Here is a 21,619-nt window from a genome sequence, read left to right on the forward strand (position 1 = left end):
CTCCCTCTGATTCTGGTCTTCTCTCTACCACAGACTCTCCCAGCTCACTAAACCCTGTTGCCCCCTCAGCTTCCTGTACCTCCTCTTCCCAGTTCTCTGACTACCTATTGTTGTTCCACCATAACTCCCCAGGCTCTGAGTCTTCTTCCCTTAGTGGTTTCTCCCACCGTTTCTTTGCATCCAACTGTTGGGATACTGCCAGGGAGATAAAGTCCATCATGGCCCCAAGCCGTTTGCCGGACGATCCATCGATCTCCCGTAGGCACGCAGTATCATCGATTAGCGATATGAGTTTCTAGAAAATATCCCAACATCTAGAGCTCATGCACACTCTGTCAGCAGATAATGCACAGCCAAAAGTCGCACTCAGGAGAGCATTATTTACAAGCTTTATTCAGCGTTGATCAGAACAAAGAAAGACATGACTGCTGCGTCAGTGTCTCCGACAGAGAGAACGAAAGCAATAGGAAACATAAACATCCTGTGAACAGGACATGTGCAGACTCTGTGACTCACAAAGCCTGCTCCCTTTTAAGGTGGAACGGAAATATCCTAACACCAACCAGTCCATGACATACTACTTGCATGTTGTGAATATTGCATGCTCTTTGTATGTGTCAGGGGTTCAGGAGCAGAGACGCAGAGAAGGGAGGAAGCAGAGAGCGAGGGGGAGGAATCCGAAGGGAAAATGAGTGATGATGACGACCCGAGATCTCCAAGCCTAAGCAGTGAGTCAGAGGACTCCCAAAAGGGAGCCCCAGTGAGCAGAGCAAGGGGGGGATCCGGGGGGACACCCCAGGAGGAAGGGAACAGAGGAGATTCAGAGAGTAGCAGCTGGAAGTCGGGACCCACGCTCATAACTGAGGGCGGCAGCAGCTGGAAGTCGGGACCCACGCTCAAGACTGAGAGCAGCAGGGAGGAAGGTAGCCAGGCATCGGGTTCCGGAGGCTGTCAGCAGGAGGGAGGGCACGAGTCAGGGGTGGTCACGCCCTCCTCAGAGAGCGAGGCAACGGTTAAGAGGAAAGTAGAGAGTTGGGCGCGCGCGCCAAGTTCAAATGCAGAGGAAGCTGGAGCAGTAAGCAGCCCGGAGAGTGAGCCAGGTCCCAAAGCCCGCCGCAAGGAGGCAGAAGGATCAGGGGGGTCAGCGTCAGAGGAGAGTAGAAGGGAGGAGGCCCAGGGGGGCAGAAGGACCCAGAGACGTAGGGAGAGGCGAAGGAGGTGGAGCAAGGCTAGGGTATTAAGCTGGTGTGCAAGAGGCGGGGACTCAGACGGGTCTTCGCCGACCTAGGGCAGAAGGTGTAGAGCTGCACGCTGCAGTTCGGAAATGAAACCTGTAACTTAATAAAGACTCTTATAAAGTGAACGCTGGCGGACTTGGTCCTATGTGAGCTGGGACTGGGTGGCAGCTCTGACAGTATGTTTCAGTTTGCCCTGAATTTTTGTAAAACTACACAAGTAATAGAAGCCTCTAGGGAGCGCGCGTGTGTGTGTGTGTGCGGGCAATCGTACCTCCTTTTTATGCATCTTTTACAGATACTTTCCCCCTTACCTTATGAACGAGTTCCTCTGTTTTCTTATTACTGGGTGGAATTATTGCAAGTTTCCGAATCTTATATCTTCTTTCTCATTGCGTCCTTGAAAAAGTGGTTGTAGGTATAATCGTTTAAAAGGAATGGCACATGTTGTTATTTTTTATTTCTGCAAAACTTGCCTGCAGAGAGTGAAAGTACCTTAGAAAATCAGTTATTGAAAATACTCACATTTTTTTTAGAGTAACTTCCTTGAATTTTCATGTTTTCATTAAGTGAGTCAAACTCTGTTTTATGCAGCAAACTGCTAAGCCACGAGGGTGCCTCCATAACAACATTCTGCCATTTAGAATTCTTTCTGTGCTGCTTTACATAGTCCCCAGGGGCAACACAGGTGGCCCATAAACTAGCCGAAAAGCAACGAAGAGACACAATTCTTGATTGTAGAAATAAATTCACCGAGCCTATGAATTGAAATAAAGTATATCCCGTTTATGTGAGAAATTAAAAACTACTTCCCCATGTTTTTATTGAATAATTAAAATAGTATTGTGGACAAAAATGTGTGACTTGGCAGGAGTTATATCAGTTGCATAAAACTTAATTATTTCTGAGCTAAACAAATCAATAAAAGAAAGTGCTTCTGGGTTTCTCCACCATGTTGCAACGCAATTAGTATTCTACACTATTGTTTTGATTAGTAAGATTTGAATAGATGTAAACACCCAAAAAGAAACAAACCCTTTCTAATTATTTAATAGTATATTGACTTTCCTAAATAGACATTATTTTTAAAGTCAATTTCTAAAGACACCTCCCCCCCCCCTGAAAGAAACACTTTTTCATCAAATTATGTACATTTATATCCTGGTACTCCTCTAAATAGGACAGTTTGCTGTATGGCTGATATATGTGTTATTGAAAATATATTAATCAAGTAACTGGCATGCATGGTGAATATGTAGTACACAGTTACCTTCATTCCCTTAAAGGGGAAAAACCATTCAGTTCATTTCTATGAGAAAATGGGCCTTTTTTAAACATCCAAACTTTAGATCTTACTGTTGGTGTTATTTCCTTCGAAGCAAAAATTTAATTTGAAATCTAGACCATGTGGTTGTAAATTAAGCCTTGTGGGTACATATGCAGTAGTACATTGGGTTACATACGCTTCAGGTTACATACGATTCAGGTTACAGACTCCGCTAACCCAGAAATAGTGCTTCAGGTTAAGAACTTTGCTTCAGGATGAGAACAGAAATCGTGCTCCGGCGGCGCAGCAGCAGCAGGAGGCCCCATTAGCTAAAGTGGTGCTTCAGGTTAAGAACAGTTTCAGGTTAAGTACGGACCTCTGGAACAAATTAAGTACTTAACCCGAGGTACCACTGTATTTGAAACTCTGAGCTTACAACCCAAGTGTGGCTTTGTCGATTAAGCGTGGCACCTGCATCGGAGAAACTTAGGACCAAGTTCCTTCTCAGCCACGAAACTCAATTAGTGTCTCTTGTCACGTAGCTTTGTGTGAATTAGAGGCAGGGATCTGGAGAAGAACAATTAAGTTATATCTTCATATACAGCAAACAACATTCTTTTCTTTCCTTAAAAAAGGCAATAAAAGTCAAAATTCTATCCATCTTTTAAAAAATACTTCCGGGTGAAATATTTCCCCCCCCCCCTTTTTGTGGCAGAGTTCTACCTTGCACAGCACTAGTTTTTGCTATAAAAATTTGAATTAGGTACACTGAAATGAATTGATGCTTTTGAATTATGGTGCTGGAGGAGGCTCTTGAGAGTTTCATGGACTGCAAGAAGATCCAACCTCTCCATTCTGAAGGAAATCAGCCCTGAGTGCTCACTGGAAGGACTGATCCTGAAGCTGAGGCTCCAATACGTTGGCCACCTCATGAGAAGAGAAGACTCCCTGGAAAAGACCCTGATGTTGGGAAAGATGGAGGACACAAGGAGAAGGGGATGACAGAGATGGTTGGATAGTGTTCTCGAAGCTACCAGCATGAGTTTGACCAAACTGCGGGAGGCAGTGGAAGACAGGAGTGCCACAACAACATTAGAAAGAACATGAATAGGGGAGTGCAGATGTTCGGGTGGATATGCACATTTGTAGATGTGGGATTTTTATCTACTATCTGCATTCAGGCACTCATGTACACACTTTCCAACCTTAAGATTGGGCTTCCCATTCTTAGCATGAAATTCATAAAATATCTTTAATTTTTCCTTGCTGCTCTTGATTTTATGCGTTTCCTCCTTTAAATACATTCTGCTCCTTCCTAGAACTGTAAATGTTGTTTGCTTGAGGGTATACATTGAATTTAAGTGAACCGAAGTTCAGCTGTGAAACTGTAACATATAAAATCATTATTTTTTGTAAGGATAGTCCCTTTACAGATAGCTTGTGATAAGTGAGAGGAGAGAATGTGAGTGTGAAGCTAGTCTAATAAATGAGTTTCAGAAATGCCTTGGGATAGCATCCAGGAAAGAGGTTAATACTAAAGCAAATTCAATTTTCCCCCCACTGTAATATTGTACTAGAAATACTGTTCTTAGTTATAAAGGGGAATTGACTGCTCTGTAAAATGACAGTGTACATCCTTAGAAATTGCAGGAAATGACTTATCCAGCACTGGGAATCTTCGCCCACTCTATTGAAGAAACAGTGCTCAAAATGCTGACTATCTATAAGGATCAGGGAGTCCATTAAGTTCACCCTTTTTAGAAGTGAGAACTCAGAAGTAGAGACGTTTGTTCAAGCTGTAGCCTCTATGGTATTGGTGAGCTTCTACTTGCAGCCTTTGCAATCTCTCCTTGAGGTGTCTTGTAAACCAGTGATGAGCAGACGTTAGATCAGCTAGTAGATCCCTGAGTGATTTGAGGTAGATTGATGGGGATTTCATAGTTCCATTTTTAAAAAGAAATTACGTGTCAAGAATTAATCCTCCTACTCACCAGTTCCTTTAAACTAGGCACGTCCAACTTCCAAGAGACTGTGATCTACTCCCAGTATAAAAGAACTGGCTGTGATCTACTCATTGCCAGAAATGAGAAGTGACCAAAGTCTTGAACTTTTTGGGGGAGGGGGATGCCCCAGAGTTCTTGAGCTTTGGGGAGATCATTAAAGATCACACAGGCAATCACTTTCCTTAATACCACGATTGACCAGGGACACACCTGCGATTGACCGGTAGATTGTGATCAACCTGTTGGACGTGCCTGCTCTTGATCACGCTGCTGAAATGGAAAAAGCTGGGTAGGTTGGAAAACAAGGAGAATATTTTTATTTTATTGATCCTGTAGTAAAATAACATTGACCTGTTCCAACAAAACTTGCAGTGTGTTACATGCTTATATCAGTCACCTATAAGTAGAAGAATTGAACAGGGACATTTTCGGGTAACTGAGTCACTGCCCGCATTGCCATGGCTTCAACTGCCAATGACATAGCTTCTCCATAAGTACGTGTGAGTGGCTGGAGGTGACATTATTGCCATATCTGATACATGGGGACCATGCCTTGTCAAAATGATGGTGTTTTGTCGGACCTCTAGCAACCCTTCTATGTTGTGTGAGTTGCTCTGAAAGAACTAGATCCCAAACCTTCCCTTGCCATCCAGTCAGAAACACACCTTGGAGTCTTTTCAGATGAAGAGGTGATCCCTAAACAGGCAGCAGTAAACTGCATGACAATTGGTCCTTATGTATAAAGGGGGGGGTCGAGATTCGCATCTAGTGGCAGAAGGGGCAGAGCAGGGTTTTAGTTTGATGGCCCACCCAATAATATTGGGAACAACATCAGAAATGTGTCACCAAAACCCAGTAAGCTTGTTGCACTCCCACCATAAATGTATGATATGTATGGTAACCTCAGGGTTAGATTTATGATATGTATGGTAACCTCAGGGTTAGATTACTGCAATGCATTATGTGTAGGGCTGCCTCTGAAGCCGGTTCGGGAACTTCAGCTAGTGCAGAATTCAGTGGCCAGGTTGCTCACCGGAGCAAGACGGTTTGAGCATATTACACTGATCCTGGTGCAACTGCACTGGTTACCAATTAGTTTCCAGGCCCAAATCAAAGTGCTGGTTTTGACCTATAAAGCCTTAAACAGCTCAGGACCACAATACCTCAAGGACTGCCTCTTTCCATACCCGGATCCTGAGATCATCTTCTGAGGCCTTCTTCGTGTGCCTCCTCCTCGAGAGGTCCGGAGGGTGGCAACACGAGAACAGGGCCTTCTCTACAGTGGCTTCCCGTCTATGGAATGCTCTCCCCAGGAAAGTTCACCTGGCACCTTCATTATACACCTTTAGTTGCCAGGCAAAACGTTCCTTTTTAACCAGGCCTTTGGTTGACTTGATTGACAACCTATCCCCTTTTAAAATGTGGGGCTTTTGGGGGGTGTTATTGGTTGTTGTTTTTATTTTGATTATGTATTTTGTGGTTTTATATTTTGGTTTTATTCTGTAACCGCCCTGAGGCCTCCAGGTATAGGGTGGTATATAAATTCAAATGATGATGATGATGAAGGTCTTCTTATAGTCCCACCAGCATTGGGATGAAGTCACAGAAGTTATATAAGAGTGCTTGACCAGGGTCGACTGCTAGCGAAAAGCAGTACCTTCAGCACTGGACTCTGGCTGAAATGGTCTTTATCGGAGACTGATTTTCCATGGCCCTTTGCTGGTGTAATAATATTGAGCTAATAATATACCATAGTGAAGGAATGGGTTTCTGTGTAGTCCGTTTGAAACGGGACCCAAAACCCCCCTTTTCTTCTTTCTCCAAGGGAGCATTTCTAAAATGCATTAACTTGAGCTGTTGAGCAAATGCATAACAAGAACACAGCTGTATAAACAAAGCTCTCTCCTTTATCAGTCACGGCAATGGATGACCTTGGCTGTTCCAGTGGAGTAGGGATGACATGTCTGGGTCTTATCTTACCACACTCTGATGCACAGACCTAGTCCGGGAACAACGCCAGAGTGTGTTCCTGGAGTTGGTGACCTCTTGCTCCAAGATAAGAGTATAGGGACAGGAAGACCCTTTTATGGTCAGAAGTACAGGAAGGAAAACCCTTTTATGGTTAAGAGTACCAGAGCAGGAACATCTGTGATGTCAACCTGCGTGTACAAACTGACGTGGCTGGATTCCTGGGGAAGGGGGAGAGGGTGCCTGGAGGATATATACACTGCATGTAATCTCTCAGTGGAAGACAGGAGTGCCTGGCGTGCTCTGGTCCATGGGGTCACGAAGAGTCGGACACGACTAAACGACTAAACAACAACAAATCTCTCATTTCTTTGGACTTGCTGTGGACAGACCACACAGGTGCCTTTCTGCTGTCCCAGAGAGCAGAAATAAAGAACTCTTTCTCTGAACCAACCCTCGGTGTCATTTGACCTCTTTCCTCCCATCCGGGAGCAACGCAGAGCCCACCAATTGGTAAAGTCTAATAAGGCTACAATAGTTTATTGAACTGTGAATGAACAATGTGCCAACATCCTCACCCTTCACCATTCTCTTCCTCCTTTGCATGTTTCATTTCGGTGCCTTTATCATGGCCTGTTAATTCACAAGGCCTCTTTGTGGTCCTGTAAACTATGGTTATTGGACCAGCATTATTACAGTTCTCACCCTAAGCTCCAAGCTCAAGCTTTCCTGACTTGCAAAAAAGACAAGATCAGCACACCCCAAGCGTATCCCGCCGTCTGCTCAGAATGGAGTGAGACACCCCTCTACTTGTCCTTAATTTGTAGGACAGACATTCCAAGCTCCATTCGAACAAATCTTCCATAGGTTTGAAGATACTTTTAAGGACTCTGAAGCGACACTAAAATGGCTAGAGCGAAATGTTAACAAAAGAAGGGAGCTTTGTGCTCGCAAAAAGTGGAAGAGCTCTTCAAAACCTCCATGAAAAAAGATCGCAACAATAAAATACTCATTCTTCCCTTCAGCCATTGAAATGAATGGTTTCTTTGGTGAGGATTTTATTAGAATACAAAAGATGATGAATACCGTGTCTAATGCCTGCTCTGTGCTTCTTTAATAGAAAGTGGGGGGGGGACCCCCTTATCTGTTACAGATCACATCCTCTAGGTGAATTCCTGCCAGCATTGTCACAGGGCACACTGCCTTTGACTTTGGCCTAGAAACGTTCTTACGGATTCTTCGCCTCCCCAGTATTTAATTATCTCTGTCACTTCTTTCATGCAGTATATTTACATAAAGGATGTGGAGTGGCAGATTTAAAAGGAGAAACCGGGGGGGGGGTGTCCAAATAAAGATTGCATCATATATCTTACTATGAAACCATCACAGTGGAAAATGATTCCTGCTTGTGTGCCGCTGTGTGAACAATTTAAGACTTTGGTATTTGTGCGTCTAACTTTGAGTGGCCCATGTGGACCAAGTATTTTAAAGAGCTCTTCTCTCATTGTTTGCCGACTAAGCAGGAGACAGCATCTTAAAAAGCAGAGACATCACCTTGCCAACAAAGGTCCGTATAGTTAAAGCCATGGTTTTCCCAGTAGTGATGTATGGAAGTGAGAGCTGGACCATAAAGAAGGCTGATCACCGAAGAATTGATGCTTTTGAATTATGGTGCTGGAGGAGACTCTTGAGAGTCCCATGGACTGCAAGAAGATCAAACCTATCCACCCTGAAGGAAATCAGCCCTGAGTGCTCACTGGAAGGATAGATCCTGAAGCTGAGGCTCCAATACTTTGGCCACTTCATGAGAAGAGAAGATTCCCTGGAAAAGACCCTGATGTTGGGAAAGATGGAGGGCGCAAGGAGAAGGGGACGACAAAGGACAAGATGGTTGGGCAGTGTTCTCGATGCTACAAACATGAGCCTGACCATGTGGAAGACAGGAGTGCCTGGCGTGCTCAGGTCCATGGGGTCATGAAGAGTCGGACACGACTAAAAGACTAAACAACAAGCAGGGGAGGGTTCTGCTCATACTGCTGTCAATCAGAGCGGCATGTAATACAGTGGTACCTTGGTTCTCAGACTTAATTCGTCCCGGAAGTCCGTTCCAAAACCAAAGCGTTCCAAAACCAAACACTTTTTTTAATGCTGCACTGACAGATGTGTCCCCCATGTGGTGCACATTGTACCTTGCTCCTTTCTCATTGGCCAAGTATCACTTTGGGCAGGGAAATTAAACCTGTGCAAGACATTGCAGTAAATAAGATATTTGAGGTTGCTTCCCACCCCCCTGTTTTTCACTGAAACATGCACACAGTTCTATGAGGTGGTCTTGCTGTCTTCAGTCCAAACTTACAAAAGATATTTCCCCTTAAAATGACAACTATTTTTTTTGTTAGAGCGTTTATTAATTTTCCAGTAAAAACATCCAAGTAACATTCAAATCATAATCATAGTCCAAAAAAAAAAAACTAAAATAAAAAAATCTGATTGTCTTCCGAATTTAGTTCTGATTTTGCGGTTTCCCACGGCCTGAACTTCAAAGCAAATCTGAAATCTCAGTCCTACCTCTCACAATAATTCCATATTTCCATATCCGATTTTATCTCTCCTAACTAAAACCATATGACAACTATAAATGCAATGTTTGTATTTTTTAAAAAAATTATAATAAAAAAGTACTGCAAGTTTTCTTTACTTACTGAATAAAACTGCAACTTCCTGTTATTGCATACACATAGGTAAAGGTAAAGGGACCCCTGACCATTAGTTCCAGTCGTGGCCGACTCTGGGGTCGCTTTATTGGCTGAGGGAGCTGGCGTACAGCTTCCGGGTCATGTGGCCAGCATGACTAAGCCGCTTCTGGCAAACCAGAGCAGCGTACGGAAACGCCATTTACCTTCCCGCTGGAGTGGTACCTATTTATCTACTTGCACTTTGACATGCTTTCGAACTGCTAGGTTGGCAGAAGCAGGGACCGAGCGACGGGAGCTCACCCCGTCACAGGGATTCGAACCGCCGACCTTCTGATCAACAAGTCCTAGGCTCTGTGGTTTAACCCACAGCGCTACCCGCGTCCCTCTGTTGCATACACATTTGTAATGCATACACATGCAGCCACACAAAAGAAGAATCTTCCTGTCTCCTCCCCCTCTCTTCCCCATAACCAATCACCAATGCCCCTTTGGGGGAGAAAGTGGTAAAAGAACTGCAGTGAAACAATGGCCAAGTGTTCCTGGATGACTTTTGTTACCTGGATCAATCTGAGTTCATGTATGGTTTTGGGCAGTGCTTTTGTTCTGAGGGGATGCAGGGGGGCGCATACCCCTAAACATTTTGTGAATCTTTGTACTTTTGTCCATTTACTGTACAGTGGAACCTTGGTTCTCAAACTTAATCCATTCCGGAAGTCTGTTCCAGAACCAAAGCATTCCAAAACCAAGGCAAGCTTTCCCATAGAAAGTAATGCAAAATGGATTAATCCGTACCAGACTTTCAAAAACAACCCCTAAAAGAGCAATTTAACATGAATTTTATTTTCTAACGAGACCATTGATCCATCAAATGAAAGCAATAAACATTGTGCTGTACTATAAAATAAATAAGACAGTATCTAAAAATTAAAATTATTTTTTTTCTTACCTGCACTGATGATAGTCATTTTTTGGATGGGAGGTTTTTATCCATTTCCGCAGTCACACAATCAATCAATCAATCAATCAATCAGTAGCTAAACAGTCACAAATACAAATTAACTGAAAAAGCCTCAAAAACAAAAGCACAAAATAAATAGCAAAAACAAAAACACCAAACTTCATCAATTCAAGAAGTCTGTTTGACTTCCGCAACGTTTGAAAACCAAGGCGCAGCTTCTGATTGGTCCAGGTGCCCTGGAAACAATAGCTGACAACCGCATCAGACATTCGACTTCTGAAAAACGTTCAAAAATCGGAACACTTCGGGGTTTTTGGCATTTGGGAACAAAGGCATTTGAGTACCAAGGCATTTGAGAAACAAGGTACCACTATACAGCAGCACTATACAGATTTTTGCCACATCTCAGATGTAAAATTCCCTTCCCGGAGATGTCTGCCCCTGTGCTAGTGGTCTTTCAGCACCAATTGGGGAAAAAAACAACAACCCTTTTCCTTCAGGTTCTTGTGAGCTGAAGGTATTGCCTAGAACCCAACAGTTGGATGGGTTGCTTCTGCAATACAAAATTGTTTGTAATTGTAATATATTTTATATGATGTTTTATTGTTTTGATACAGCTGTTTGATCCGTGTCTTTTTCTTGAATTGTTTTTGCAACCTGCCCTGGGATCCCAACAAATGGAAGGTGGGCTTTAAGAAATGAAGGTTGGGGGAAAATTATGGTAAATAATAACACTAAAAAGAAGAGCAACACAATTGTCCAAACTTACTGATTCAAGGGAAAATGGGAAAAGGACCAATTGCAAAAATAAAAATAAAAATGGGCCCAATCTATTTGTTAAATTTGCACCCTACCCTTTCACCCAGAGAAGCCCATTATAATGCAACTTTATAGTGTATATGATACAATAATTTAAAATAGATTCATGTAACACCTTTTTGCTGCTAAAATAAAATTAGGTGTGATAGTGTTGGTACCAGAGTAATTGTGGACACTTAAGTTTAATGGAGTATATACTTAAAAATTCTTTAAAATATTAAAGTTTAGGTTTTACTTTTTTTATATGATGATATGTTGAATTGTTGGTAATGTTAATTCTGACACATTTGCCTAATATTTGTGTCTGGTATGTATATTTATAGAAATGTTTCTACATTTGTATTTTTACAAGCAAAAAGAAAAGAAAATACAAATTTCAATACGTGATACTCCAGAAGCTAATACAACTTCCTGTCATGACGTGTCTATGAAACCATTGCTGACATGTAAATTTTTCAGCACTTTAAAAAGTAGAATGTTAATGTGAATATATTTTGCGGTGTTGTGACTTAAAAATGTATGTTGTGTATACAGTAATAGTGACAATACAAGGTTGTCAAAATGTTTATAAATGTTCCCAGTTGTGTCCAAGATTGAGATTCTGGTTGTGAAGGATGTTGCACCACTCATGAAACGTTTTGTTGCCTAGATTAGAACTCTTTTGTTTGCTGTAAGTTTCCATCTCTTGTCTCACTAATTTGGTTTATCCCCCCCCCATCCTGTTCATAACCCATTTTTTCCTTTCCTCATCGGTTGTGCGGTAGTGCTCATGGTTCTTGTAACAGCTTTCATCACTAGTTATAAGGAGAAAATGCTTAGTTAGACGTAGCATCAATGTAACACAAATACATTGAATGCTTTTAACGATGGGTGTATCTGAATTGCAAATATACATATTATGGACCACTAAGATATATGAGAAATGTAAGCAACCCTGACGAGTGCTTATAGAAAACTCTTAATGAGGTTATGATTGAATCAAATTCACTGTAAGCAGCCTAATGGTTTTTCAATTCTGCTTCCTCTACTATGGGTCTTTTTTTTTTTACCGCAAACCCTTTCAGCCCATATTAGGTTTCTTCAGGTTTATGGCATCAACATGAATAATTTGAACTAAGATGTCTCTCAGATAAGAAAAACAACTTCCTTAATAAAGAAGTACTACCATATCTCTATGATTGAGAGAAATGTTGTATACTGTAGGGCATATGAATCAGCGGCGGGCGCTGGATCTTGAAATGACTTGTGTGGCACGCTTCCATTTATTTCAATTTTCCTTGCTATCCTAAAGAAACCTGTGGCTTCAGTACCACAGATCTGCACGTGAGATGTGACAAATAGATTGAGAATGCGCTTGGCGCTTCATCACGGTTGTACCATCTGTCTTACGGCAGGGATGGGGAATCTGTTGCCCTCCAGATGTTGATGAACTCACAACTCTCATCAGGATGGCTAATGGTCAAGGATCATGGGAGCTGTAGCTCAGTAACTTCTGGACAGCCTCGTCCCCTGGTTGGTGGTCAGAGATTTGCCGTATTTTTTGCTCTATAAGACTCACTTTTTCCCTCCTAAAAAGTAAGTTGAAATGTGTGTGCGTTTTATGGCGTGAATGCAGGCTGCGCAGCTATCCCAGAAGCCAGAACAGCAAGAGGGATTGCTGCTTTCACTGCGCAGTGATCCCTCTTGCTGTTCTGGCTTCTGCGATTCAGAATATTTTTTTTCTTGTTTTCCTCCTCCAAAAACTAGGTGCGTCTTGTGGTCTGGTGCGTCTTATAGAGCAACAAATACGGTATTTATTTTTTAATGGCAAATTAAAATCCAAATATTGCCTTGGACCTGTGAAAGTCTTCTAGGTATGCATTGACGCTCTTCCATTTTTCTTCAGCTTCTCGTATTGTGTTGGGCCAATTGTGACATTTTTGACAGGTTTTTGGCACAGCTTGTTGGGTTCCGAATGGGGTTCCTGCGGTGCACTCAGAACATGCTGCGTGGTTCTTTGAATGGCCTGTATGTCTTCACTAGTTCAGACTTAGGATCCAATGTAAGGAACGGATTTTGGAGGAAGCTGGTTCTGTTAACAACAACAATCTGCTAAACCTGCCTTTAGTGTCTTCTCTCTAAGATTTATCCCCACGCTTTGAAGTAGCCAGTAACCAAGATGAATTTTTTCTTTCCCCTTTGCATTCACCACTTTCATAATATGTTTCCCAGGTCATACACATGAATAATTTTTAAAATGAATATTTGTCAGTTTGTTCTTTAATACTGCACAAATCATATGCAAAACTTGCAAGTGTTCTTATCTTTAAAAAGCAAATACAGTGGTACCTCAGGTTACATACGCTTCCGGTTACAGACGCTTCAGGTTACAGACTCCGCTAACCCAGAAATAGTACGTCGGGTTAAGAACTTTGCTTCAGGATGAGAACAGAAATCGTGCTCCGGCGGCGCGGTGGCAGCAGGAGGCCCCATTAGCTAAAGAACAGTCTCAGGTTAAGAACAGACCTCCAGAACAAATTAAATTCTTAACCCGAGGTACCACTGTACTTTTCCGTTTATCACTATCTGGGATTTTTCACTTTCATATGTTTTGTATCCTTCCTTTGCAGGATGGACGGCTGCGAATAAATGACCAGCTGATTGCAGTGAATGGGGAATCCCTGCTTGGAAAATCCAACCATGAAGCTATGGAGACCTTGAGGCGTTCCATGTCCATGGAAGGAAACATTCGTGGGATGATCCAGCTGGTGGTTCTCAGAAGGCTGGACAGGCAAACAGAAGCAGTATGCAAAGCATTTGTCTCTGTTTATGCATTTATGGGAGATGTGTCCATCATTGTGTAACAGCCGCTGTGAGGAGAAGGGGCTGATTCGGTTGACATTGCTATTATTTTCCTTTGAAAATTCCTTTGGAATATTATTATTATAAAATCCTCTTAGAACAAGAGCAACCAGTTAGTATTGACATTGGGTGCATAATAATAATAATAATAATAATAATAATAATAATAATAAATAATTTATACCCCGCCCATATGACTGGGTCTCCCCAGCCACTCTGGGCGGCTTCCAACCAAATATCCAAAAGGGATACAGCGTCAGACATTAAAAACTTCCCTAAAGACCCGCCTTCAGGTGTCTTTTAAAAGTAAAATACCGTATTTTTTGCACCATAACACTCACTTTTTTCCTCCTAGAAAGTAAGGGGAAATGTCTGTGTGTGTTATGGAGCGAATGCCTACGGATGGTGGGGGGATTTGCTGCAGTCGTGAGCAGAGGATCCATGGTTTCCCTTCCTTCTCTCCTCCGTGGCTCGCTTTGAAACAGCAAAGCGGGAGAAGAGCCGCTGGGGGGGGGAGAGGGACAGAGAGCCTGATTGCTTTAAAGGAGCAAAGCGGGAGAGGAAAGGAGCCGCTTACACGAGTGTAAGCGGCTCCTTTCCAGTTGGCTCCTTTAAAGCAAGCCACTTAAAACGTGGTTACAAAGCACGGATCCACATGGATCCTCAGGATTTTTGCACTGGGTCACCCCAAATTCACCATCAGATCACATAGCATGTCCATGGCTACAGCTTGCACCAAAAAAAATCACGCACCCACTGTTGCCTGGGGCCTCAGTGGTGCAAAATCGTGGTTACAAAGCATGGATCCACATGGATCCTCAGGATTTTTGCATTGGGCTACCCCAAACTCACCGTCAAATCACATGTCTGTGGCCACAGCATGAACCACAAAAATCATACATCCACTGTTTCATTTAGAATATTTTTTTTCTTGTTTTCCTCTTCTAAAAACTATGTGCGTGTTGTGGTCGGGTGCGTGTTATAGAGCGAAAAATACGGTAGTTGTTTATTGCCTTGACATCTGCTGGGAGGGTGTTCCACAGGGCAGGCGCTACTACCGAGAAGCATAACACTAAGGCATAGTTTGTTATAACCATGGTTTGTTAAAAGAGCAAGTAACTAGCTTGCAGGTGACCCAAGAAACAGTGTCTTGCTTCTTCTAATGTTGGGTTGTCTCCTCTACAAATATCTGGCTCCTACCCCCCCCCCAAAAAAAGTGTGGTGGTTAAGGACTGCCACTGTCTTAATTTATTACCAGTTCTCCTATCATTGGCCAGCTGCAGACCCGCCCCCCCTAGCTCTTTGGGGACTCTACTTTTATCAACTCCAGTCTATTAATTCAATACATTGTCCTGTATACAGGATGGAACTTGGGGTATGAATGGTATTGGAAAAAATAATTTACAAATTGTGAGAGGAGCTCCAGAATACAATTGCAACCCAAAATGATTGGGCAACCAAAGGAGGTGTTTAAGAGATGCTGGTGATGCTGTGTTCTAAACCACTGCGCCTCTTGGGCTTGCCGATCGGAAGATTGGCGGTTCAAATCCCCGTGACGGGGTGAGGTCCCGTTGCTCTGTTCCGGCTCCTACCAACCTAGCAGTTCAAAAGCACGTCAAAGTGCAAGTATATAAATAGGTACCGCTCCGGCAGGAAGGTAAACGGCGTTTCTGTGTGATGCTCTGGTTTCACCTGAAGCGGCTTAGTCATGACTCGTAAAAACTGTCTGCAGACAAACGCTGGCTCCCTCGGCTTGAAAGTGAGATGAGCGCCACAATCCCATAGTCACCTTTGACTGTACTTAACTGTCCAGGGGTCCTTTACCTTTTACCCTTCTCCATTTATGAATTTTTAGGCAAACAACCACCACTAAATTTATTGAAGTCTACCTGTTTTTTCAATAACTAAGCACTGTGGTTTAATGGGGGAGCACTAAATCTTATGCTTTACTCTGTTTACCATAATGTTTATATTGGAATAAAAAAAAATGTCCAGTAGCACCTTAGAGACCAGCTGTTTGTTCTGTGTATATTGGAGAAACAGGACGAAATATCACATAGGGACATTTGTAATTCTTATTTACTGTACTGCAACAACAGGGGCTGTTCATGCAGAAGAATGGACCTAAGCGACCCTATATCAGAATTAGCAACTGTACCTTTGATGTATGGTTGTGTTCAATTTTTATCAACAAATTAGGGTCCTGTTGGTCTTCTGAAACAGGATCAATGGCCTTCACTTACTTTTTTTTTTCTTCAGATTTACCAACACCCCACAGTTGAATATCCTATTGAAATCCTGTACTAAAAGCTGTTTGAGTCCCCACCCCCCAAAAAAAGAGAAAATTATGGCTATGTATGTACGAAATGCACCCACACTTCTAGCACGTTCTCTTTGAAGAATATACAACCGGCTTTTTATTAAATCAAACTCATTTTAAACAGAAATTAATTTTTATAGGATGTGCTTGCAGTTCAATTGTAATTCCATTTGCGGCTGAAGACTATAGCGAAATGGGGCATGACCCTTTCCTTTTCCCTTTACCTGCGCTACCTCCCTCTCTGCTGCATCCCAGCTTAGTACAGCAGGATATGTTTAAAAATCCATTATTTTCTTATTGGCTGGGACACTAATGGAACCTTTTCATGACAGCTCTGTTTCACTAGCTGAATGCTCTCTAATTAGGCAGCGTACTGATCAGTTGTTGAGCTATTGATTCTGTTGTTTATCAGAGAGCGAGAAAAGCAGATTTCTCACCACTACCCCAGTTGCCGTTAATTTACAGCTGCCTCTCCTATAAGGTATGTGTGTTTAGTAATAGTTTGCCCCTGTGAGGTATTCAGAATTCTCCATATAAGAGAATTTGGGAGTTGTATTGCAAAGGTTTGAGAACAGAATCTGCTTTCAAAGAAAAAGTTGTTTTTTGGGGTGTCGGGTGGAATTCAGTGCCACTCTGTGATGAACACCTCCATCTGCACAAGCAATTGTAACTTGCCCCTTAGACATAGCTGTCAGCTTACAGATTTGAAAATAAGGGACCAGCAGTCTCGAAAATAAGGGATCAGCAGCCAAAATAAGGGATCAACAATTACTTTGATAAAATACATATTTTGTTATGTGCAAATGGCTTTATATACTTATTAGGTCCATAAATTACCATATAGCATATATTCAACATAAAAAACAGCAACAATTTGTTGTTGACAAAGGACAGCTGGACATAGAAAGGGCCCCATTACATTCAGTAGCTTATTTAAGGGACATCATCAATAAGGGACAGCAGCGGAACATGGTGCTGGGATGAGGGACTGTCCCGCCAAATAAGGGACGCTTGGCAGCTATGCCCATAGAATGATTCCCCTCCCTGAGTACTGTTCTGGGGGTTCTCTTAAATCCCCTGGAGCCAATTTGGGGAGATGTGGAAAGGAGGTTGGAAGCTCCATGTCAGCAATAAATCAAAATGGCATCAGTGCAATTCCCGTATTTTTCCATGTATAAGACACCCCCATGTATAAGGTGCCCACTATTTTGGAGGACTCCAAATTAAGGAAACACCCCTCAGCACTACCCATGTTTAAGATGAGCCCCAATTTTTAACCTATTTTGTTGTTGTTAAAAAAACTAGTCTTATACATGGAAAAATACGGTAACTCTTCAAGGAAACCAGGTCTGCTCAGGAAGCCAGGCCTTGTGAGCACAGCAACTCATCCCGGTAGTTTTTACGCCTATCAGGCAGTTGTGGAGAGTCTCTAAGTCTCTTCCCCACCTCCCAGTTCTTCCCAAATCTGAGACTTTGCCTCCTTGCCTGTCTTTGCTCTGCCCTCTTCATATCACTGTCGGTTCTGGGACACCAAAAGGGAGAGGATCTGGTCGCAGCAGGAGCGGGAGACCCCTTGGCTTCTTCAGCAGTCTGCCTCTTGGACCTCCTGCTCTCCAGCTTCTGATTCTGGACTGCTCCACAGACTCTTCCTGCTCACTAAACCCTGTTAACTCCTCAGCATCCGAAATCTTGTCCTCCCACTGACCACTCATCATTTTCCCACCACCACTCCTTGGGCTCTGAGCCTTCTTCTCTTGGGGTTCCCCACCTGGCACCTCCAGAGAGCCAGTGTGGTGTGGTGGTTAAGAGCGGTGGACTCATAATCTGGGGAACCGGGCTCGCGTCTCTGCTCCTCCACATGCAGCTATTGGGTGACCTTGGGCTAGTCACACTTCTTTGAAGTCTCTCAGCCCCACTCACCTCACAGAGTGTTTGTTGTGGGGGAGGAAAGGAAAGGAGATTGTTAGCTGCTTTGAGAACTCCTTCGGGTAGTGATAAAGAGGGATATCAAATCCAAACTCCTCTTCTTCTTCTTCCAACCGCTCCTCAGCATCCAGCCAGTCCATGACATTCCATTGTCCTCTTACTCTACAGAATTGCTGAAAACTATCTGCTTGTCTCTTTTATTTCCCTCCCAATGTATTTGACTTCTTAGCTACAGTCTTTGTTTCATTCCCAATCTTAGGTTAATTGTTGTATTCTGTCCTCCTTCCAGACTGTCCGGGCTTGTATCACATTTTCCCCTACCTTCCAACTCCCCTCTGTTTTCTAACAATTTTTCGAATTACGAGCCTATCAACAGCGACTTTTTTTATCAAATAAAATAAAATAAATGTGCAACTCCTAATACATATTAGGTACTTTATTAACTGCTTGGGTCATATGTGATCAAAATGCACAAAGGCAGACACGGAGAAATAGTTACAGTGGGTTGGATCCAGACTAAGCTAATGTAATGTAATTTCCTCAGAAATTAGTCGGACTTAAGTCATGATTAATTTATCCCACTGATTTCAGAGGGAAACAAGTTCAACTAACCGTAGTTTGGCTGTGATTCCAACTCATTTTGAAATGGTCTAAAAGCTTTAATGAGAAATCATATATATATATATATATATATATATATATATATATATATATATATATATATATGAACCGCTGAAAGTAATTGCACCTTGAAAGCAAGATCTACTTCGCCTGTGAATTCAGATTTGCGAAATAGAGGCCAAGTTGGCATGTTTTTGCAAATAGTTTTGAATGAAGGCAAAGTGCTTTTAATAGACATGAATGTGAGGGAATCGTATTCAGTTTTTGTGTGTGGTTTTTTTTACAGTAGAACAGTTAATTAGTCCTTCAAAACTAATTCTGCTTCGTAAATTGTTTATTTTTACAAAGCAAATGTCAGAACGAATTTGGAATTGTTATTGATGAGCGAGAGGGAAACTTTGAAAAGCCAAAGGGTTTGCCATTTACTTCCAAAGCCATTCTGGTGTGCATTCATTACAGAGCATATGTGGCAGCCACTGAGAGAAGGGAACCAGCTGGCTGTCAGAAAATTACCATTGGCACAGTTTTTCTTGTCTTGACAAGGCTACAAGCTGCCTTCACAGATGGAGTAATAATGGGAAGCCAGTTGTGGTCAGAAGAAACGCTATTCTGCATTCTGCTTTTGATGGGCATAATCAGGGACTGTGCCGAATATGCTCCGGTTTTCACTTTCAGGCCAAAAATTTGTTGTGGTAGAAATATTTTCCAAAAAAACCCACACATTTGGATTCTGTGAATATCCATCTTCTTTTCCCCAGCCTTAGTTGGTGCCATTGTTTTTCCTGGATGCTTCTACTTCAGTGCTTATTGTTCCCCAAATGCCTTTTCTTTTCTGAATCACTCATAGGTGATCACAGCTAATCAGGAATGGTGCCACGATATTATGTAGCCAATTATGTAGCCAGTTCTAACTGATGTCACTGATGGCAGGATAGCCATTCATGCTGTCTGCATGAATACAGTGGTACCTCAGGTTACAAACACCTCGGGTTACAAACTCCGCTAACCCAGAAGTAGTACCTTGGGTTACAAACTTTGCCCCAGGATGAGAACGGAAATCGCGCGCCGCTGACGCGGCATCAGCAAGAGGCCCTAATAGCGAAAGCGCGCCTCAGGCTAAAAACAGTTTCGGGTTAAGAATGGACCTCCAGAACGAATTAAGTTCGTAACCCAAGGTGCCACTGTAGTGTGTGTGTTTTTTGCAAGGAATGCCAAACGTAATCTGATGAAGGGGGCATTTTGTTGCATAAAACATTTGCAAGGTGCTGGGCCTTGCAAGGCAAGGCTGAGATCCCCAACTCTGCGGTGAGGGTCCTTTTGGAGATTTAGAAAAAGGAACTTCACGTTTCCCCCCCCACACACACATCATGTTTCTTTACATAACACGCACACATTGTGCTTCACAATATATTGCCATGTTATGAAACTGTTACCATGATGTGGGCTTCAAACTGGATTTGGATGATGATAATAATAATAATAATAATAATAATAATAATAATAATAATAATAATAATAATAGTTTATTTATACCCCGCTTATCAGGCTGGGTTTCCACAGCCACTCTAGGCGGCTCCCAACAAAATATTAAAAATACAATACCAGCCTTACTAGGGAGGTAAACGTAAAGGGAACCCTGACTATTAGGTCCAGTTGTGACCGACTCTGGGGTTGTGCCGCTCATCTCGCTTTACTGGCTGAGGGAGCTGGCGTACAGCTTCTGGGTCATGTGGCCAGCATGACTATGCCGCTTCTGGCGAACCAGAGCAGCGCACGGAGCGGTACCTATTTATCTACTTGCACTTTGACGTGCTTTCAAACTGCTAGGTTGGCAGGAGCAGGGACTGAACAACAGGAGCTCACCCCGTTGCGGGGATTCGAACCGCTGATGTTCTGATCAGCAAGTCCTAGGCTCTGTCGTGTAACCCGCAGCGCCACCCACGTCCCTTACTAGGGAGAGCAATCCACAAATGGGGAGCTACCGTAGAAAAGGCCCATTCTCATGTTGCTGCTCTCTGGACCTCTCGTGGTGGAGGCACACAAAGAAGGGGCTCGGATGATGATTGCAGGGTTTGAGTCAGTTCCCAGATTAAGACTGCAGTGATATCATACCACCTCATTTTAAGGGGCATTAAAGGATATAAATATGGTGGCTTCCAACTTGAGGATTCTAAGGAGGAGGAGTAGCTCTGCCACAAAACAAGAAATGGCAAAGAATGGGCAGAAGAAGTGGGTCAGTTATGTCCTTCTGCCCCCTTCGTCTTCTTTCTCGCAAATTGGAATTGAGAGAATTTATGGCTCAGCCTCAAGTGCAAAGAATGGGATTCTTGGATACAGTGGTACCTCAGGTTAAGTACTTAATTTGTTCCGGAGGTCCGTTCTTAACCTGAAACTGTTCTTAACCTGAAGCACCACTTTAGCTGATGGGGCCTCCCGCTGCTGCCACGCGATTTCGGTTCTCATCCTGAAGCAAAGTTCTTAACCCGAGGTACTATTTCTGGGTTAGCGGAGTCTGTAACCTGAAGCGTATGTAACCTGAGGTACCACTGTATTTGCTGCAGTAATTGGGATCATTACCTAGTGGATTAAATTCTAGGACTGGATGTCTCTTTGTTTCTTCATCAATGACTATTGATGCCTTCTTCTTTTTTAAAATAAAGGCTGTTTTACTGTTTTCAGCTCTGAGCATTGATAATATACAATAAACACTTCATAAATAATGTACAAATTGAGTAGCAGATAGGGAGACTGATATATTTAGTGTGATAGTTGGCCCTTTTTTACATCAATAAATGTGATCCGTCTTCCTCATAGGAGCCTGCCGTACCATTTCCAAAACTGGATCTTGAGGGAAACGTTAATTCTACAACCATTCCGAGACGGAGTGATGCTGCTGTCCAGTGTTTTGTATCCTGCTGCCCTCAGGAGAGGTTGAAAGGTGAGTGTTGCGCACCCTACTTTAACT

General features: G+C 42.8%; 1 protein-coding gene across 1 annotated transcript in view; it reads left to right on the top strand.

Moving 5' to 3' along the window:
• The window catches only part of PARD3B (par-3 family cell polarity regulator beta), a 608,076-nt gene that overhangs the window by 225,948 nt on the left and 360,509 nt on the right, over positions 1–21,619 (top strand). Inside the window, exons 12-13 of the mRNA XM_082225604.1 lie at positions 13,556–13,729; positions 21,469–21,592. Of these exons, the coding sequence (XP_082081730.1) occupies positions 13,556–13,729; positions 21,469–21,592 (298 nt within the window). The remainder of the gene's footprint in view (positions 1–13,555; positions 13,730–21,468; positions 21,593–21,619) is intronic.

This window comes from Podarcis vaucheri (assembly GCF_965113315.1).
Source record: "Podarcis vaucheri genome assembly, chromosome: 1".
In the NCBI taxonomy this organism is placed as follows: domain Eukaryota; kingdom Metazoa; phylum Chordata; class Lepidosauria; order Squamata; family Lacertidae; genus Podarcis; species Podarcis vaucheri.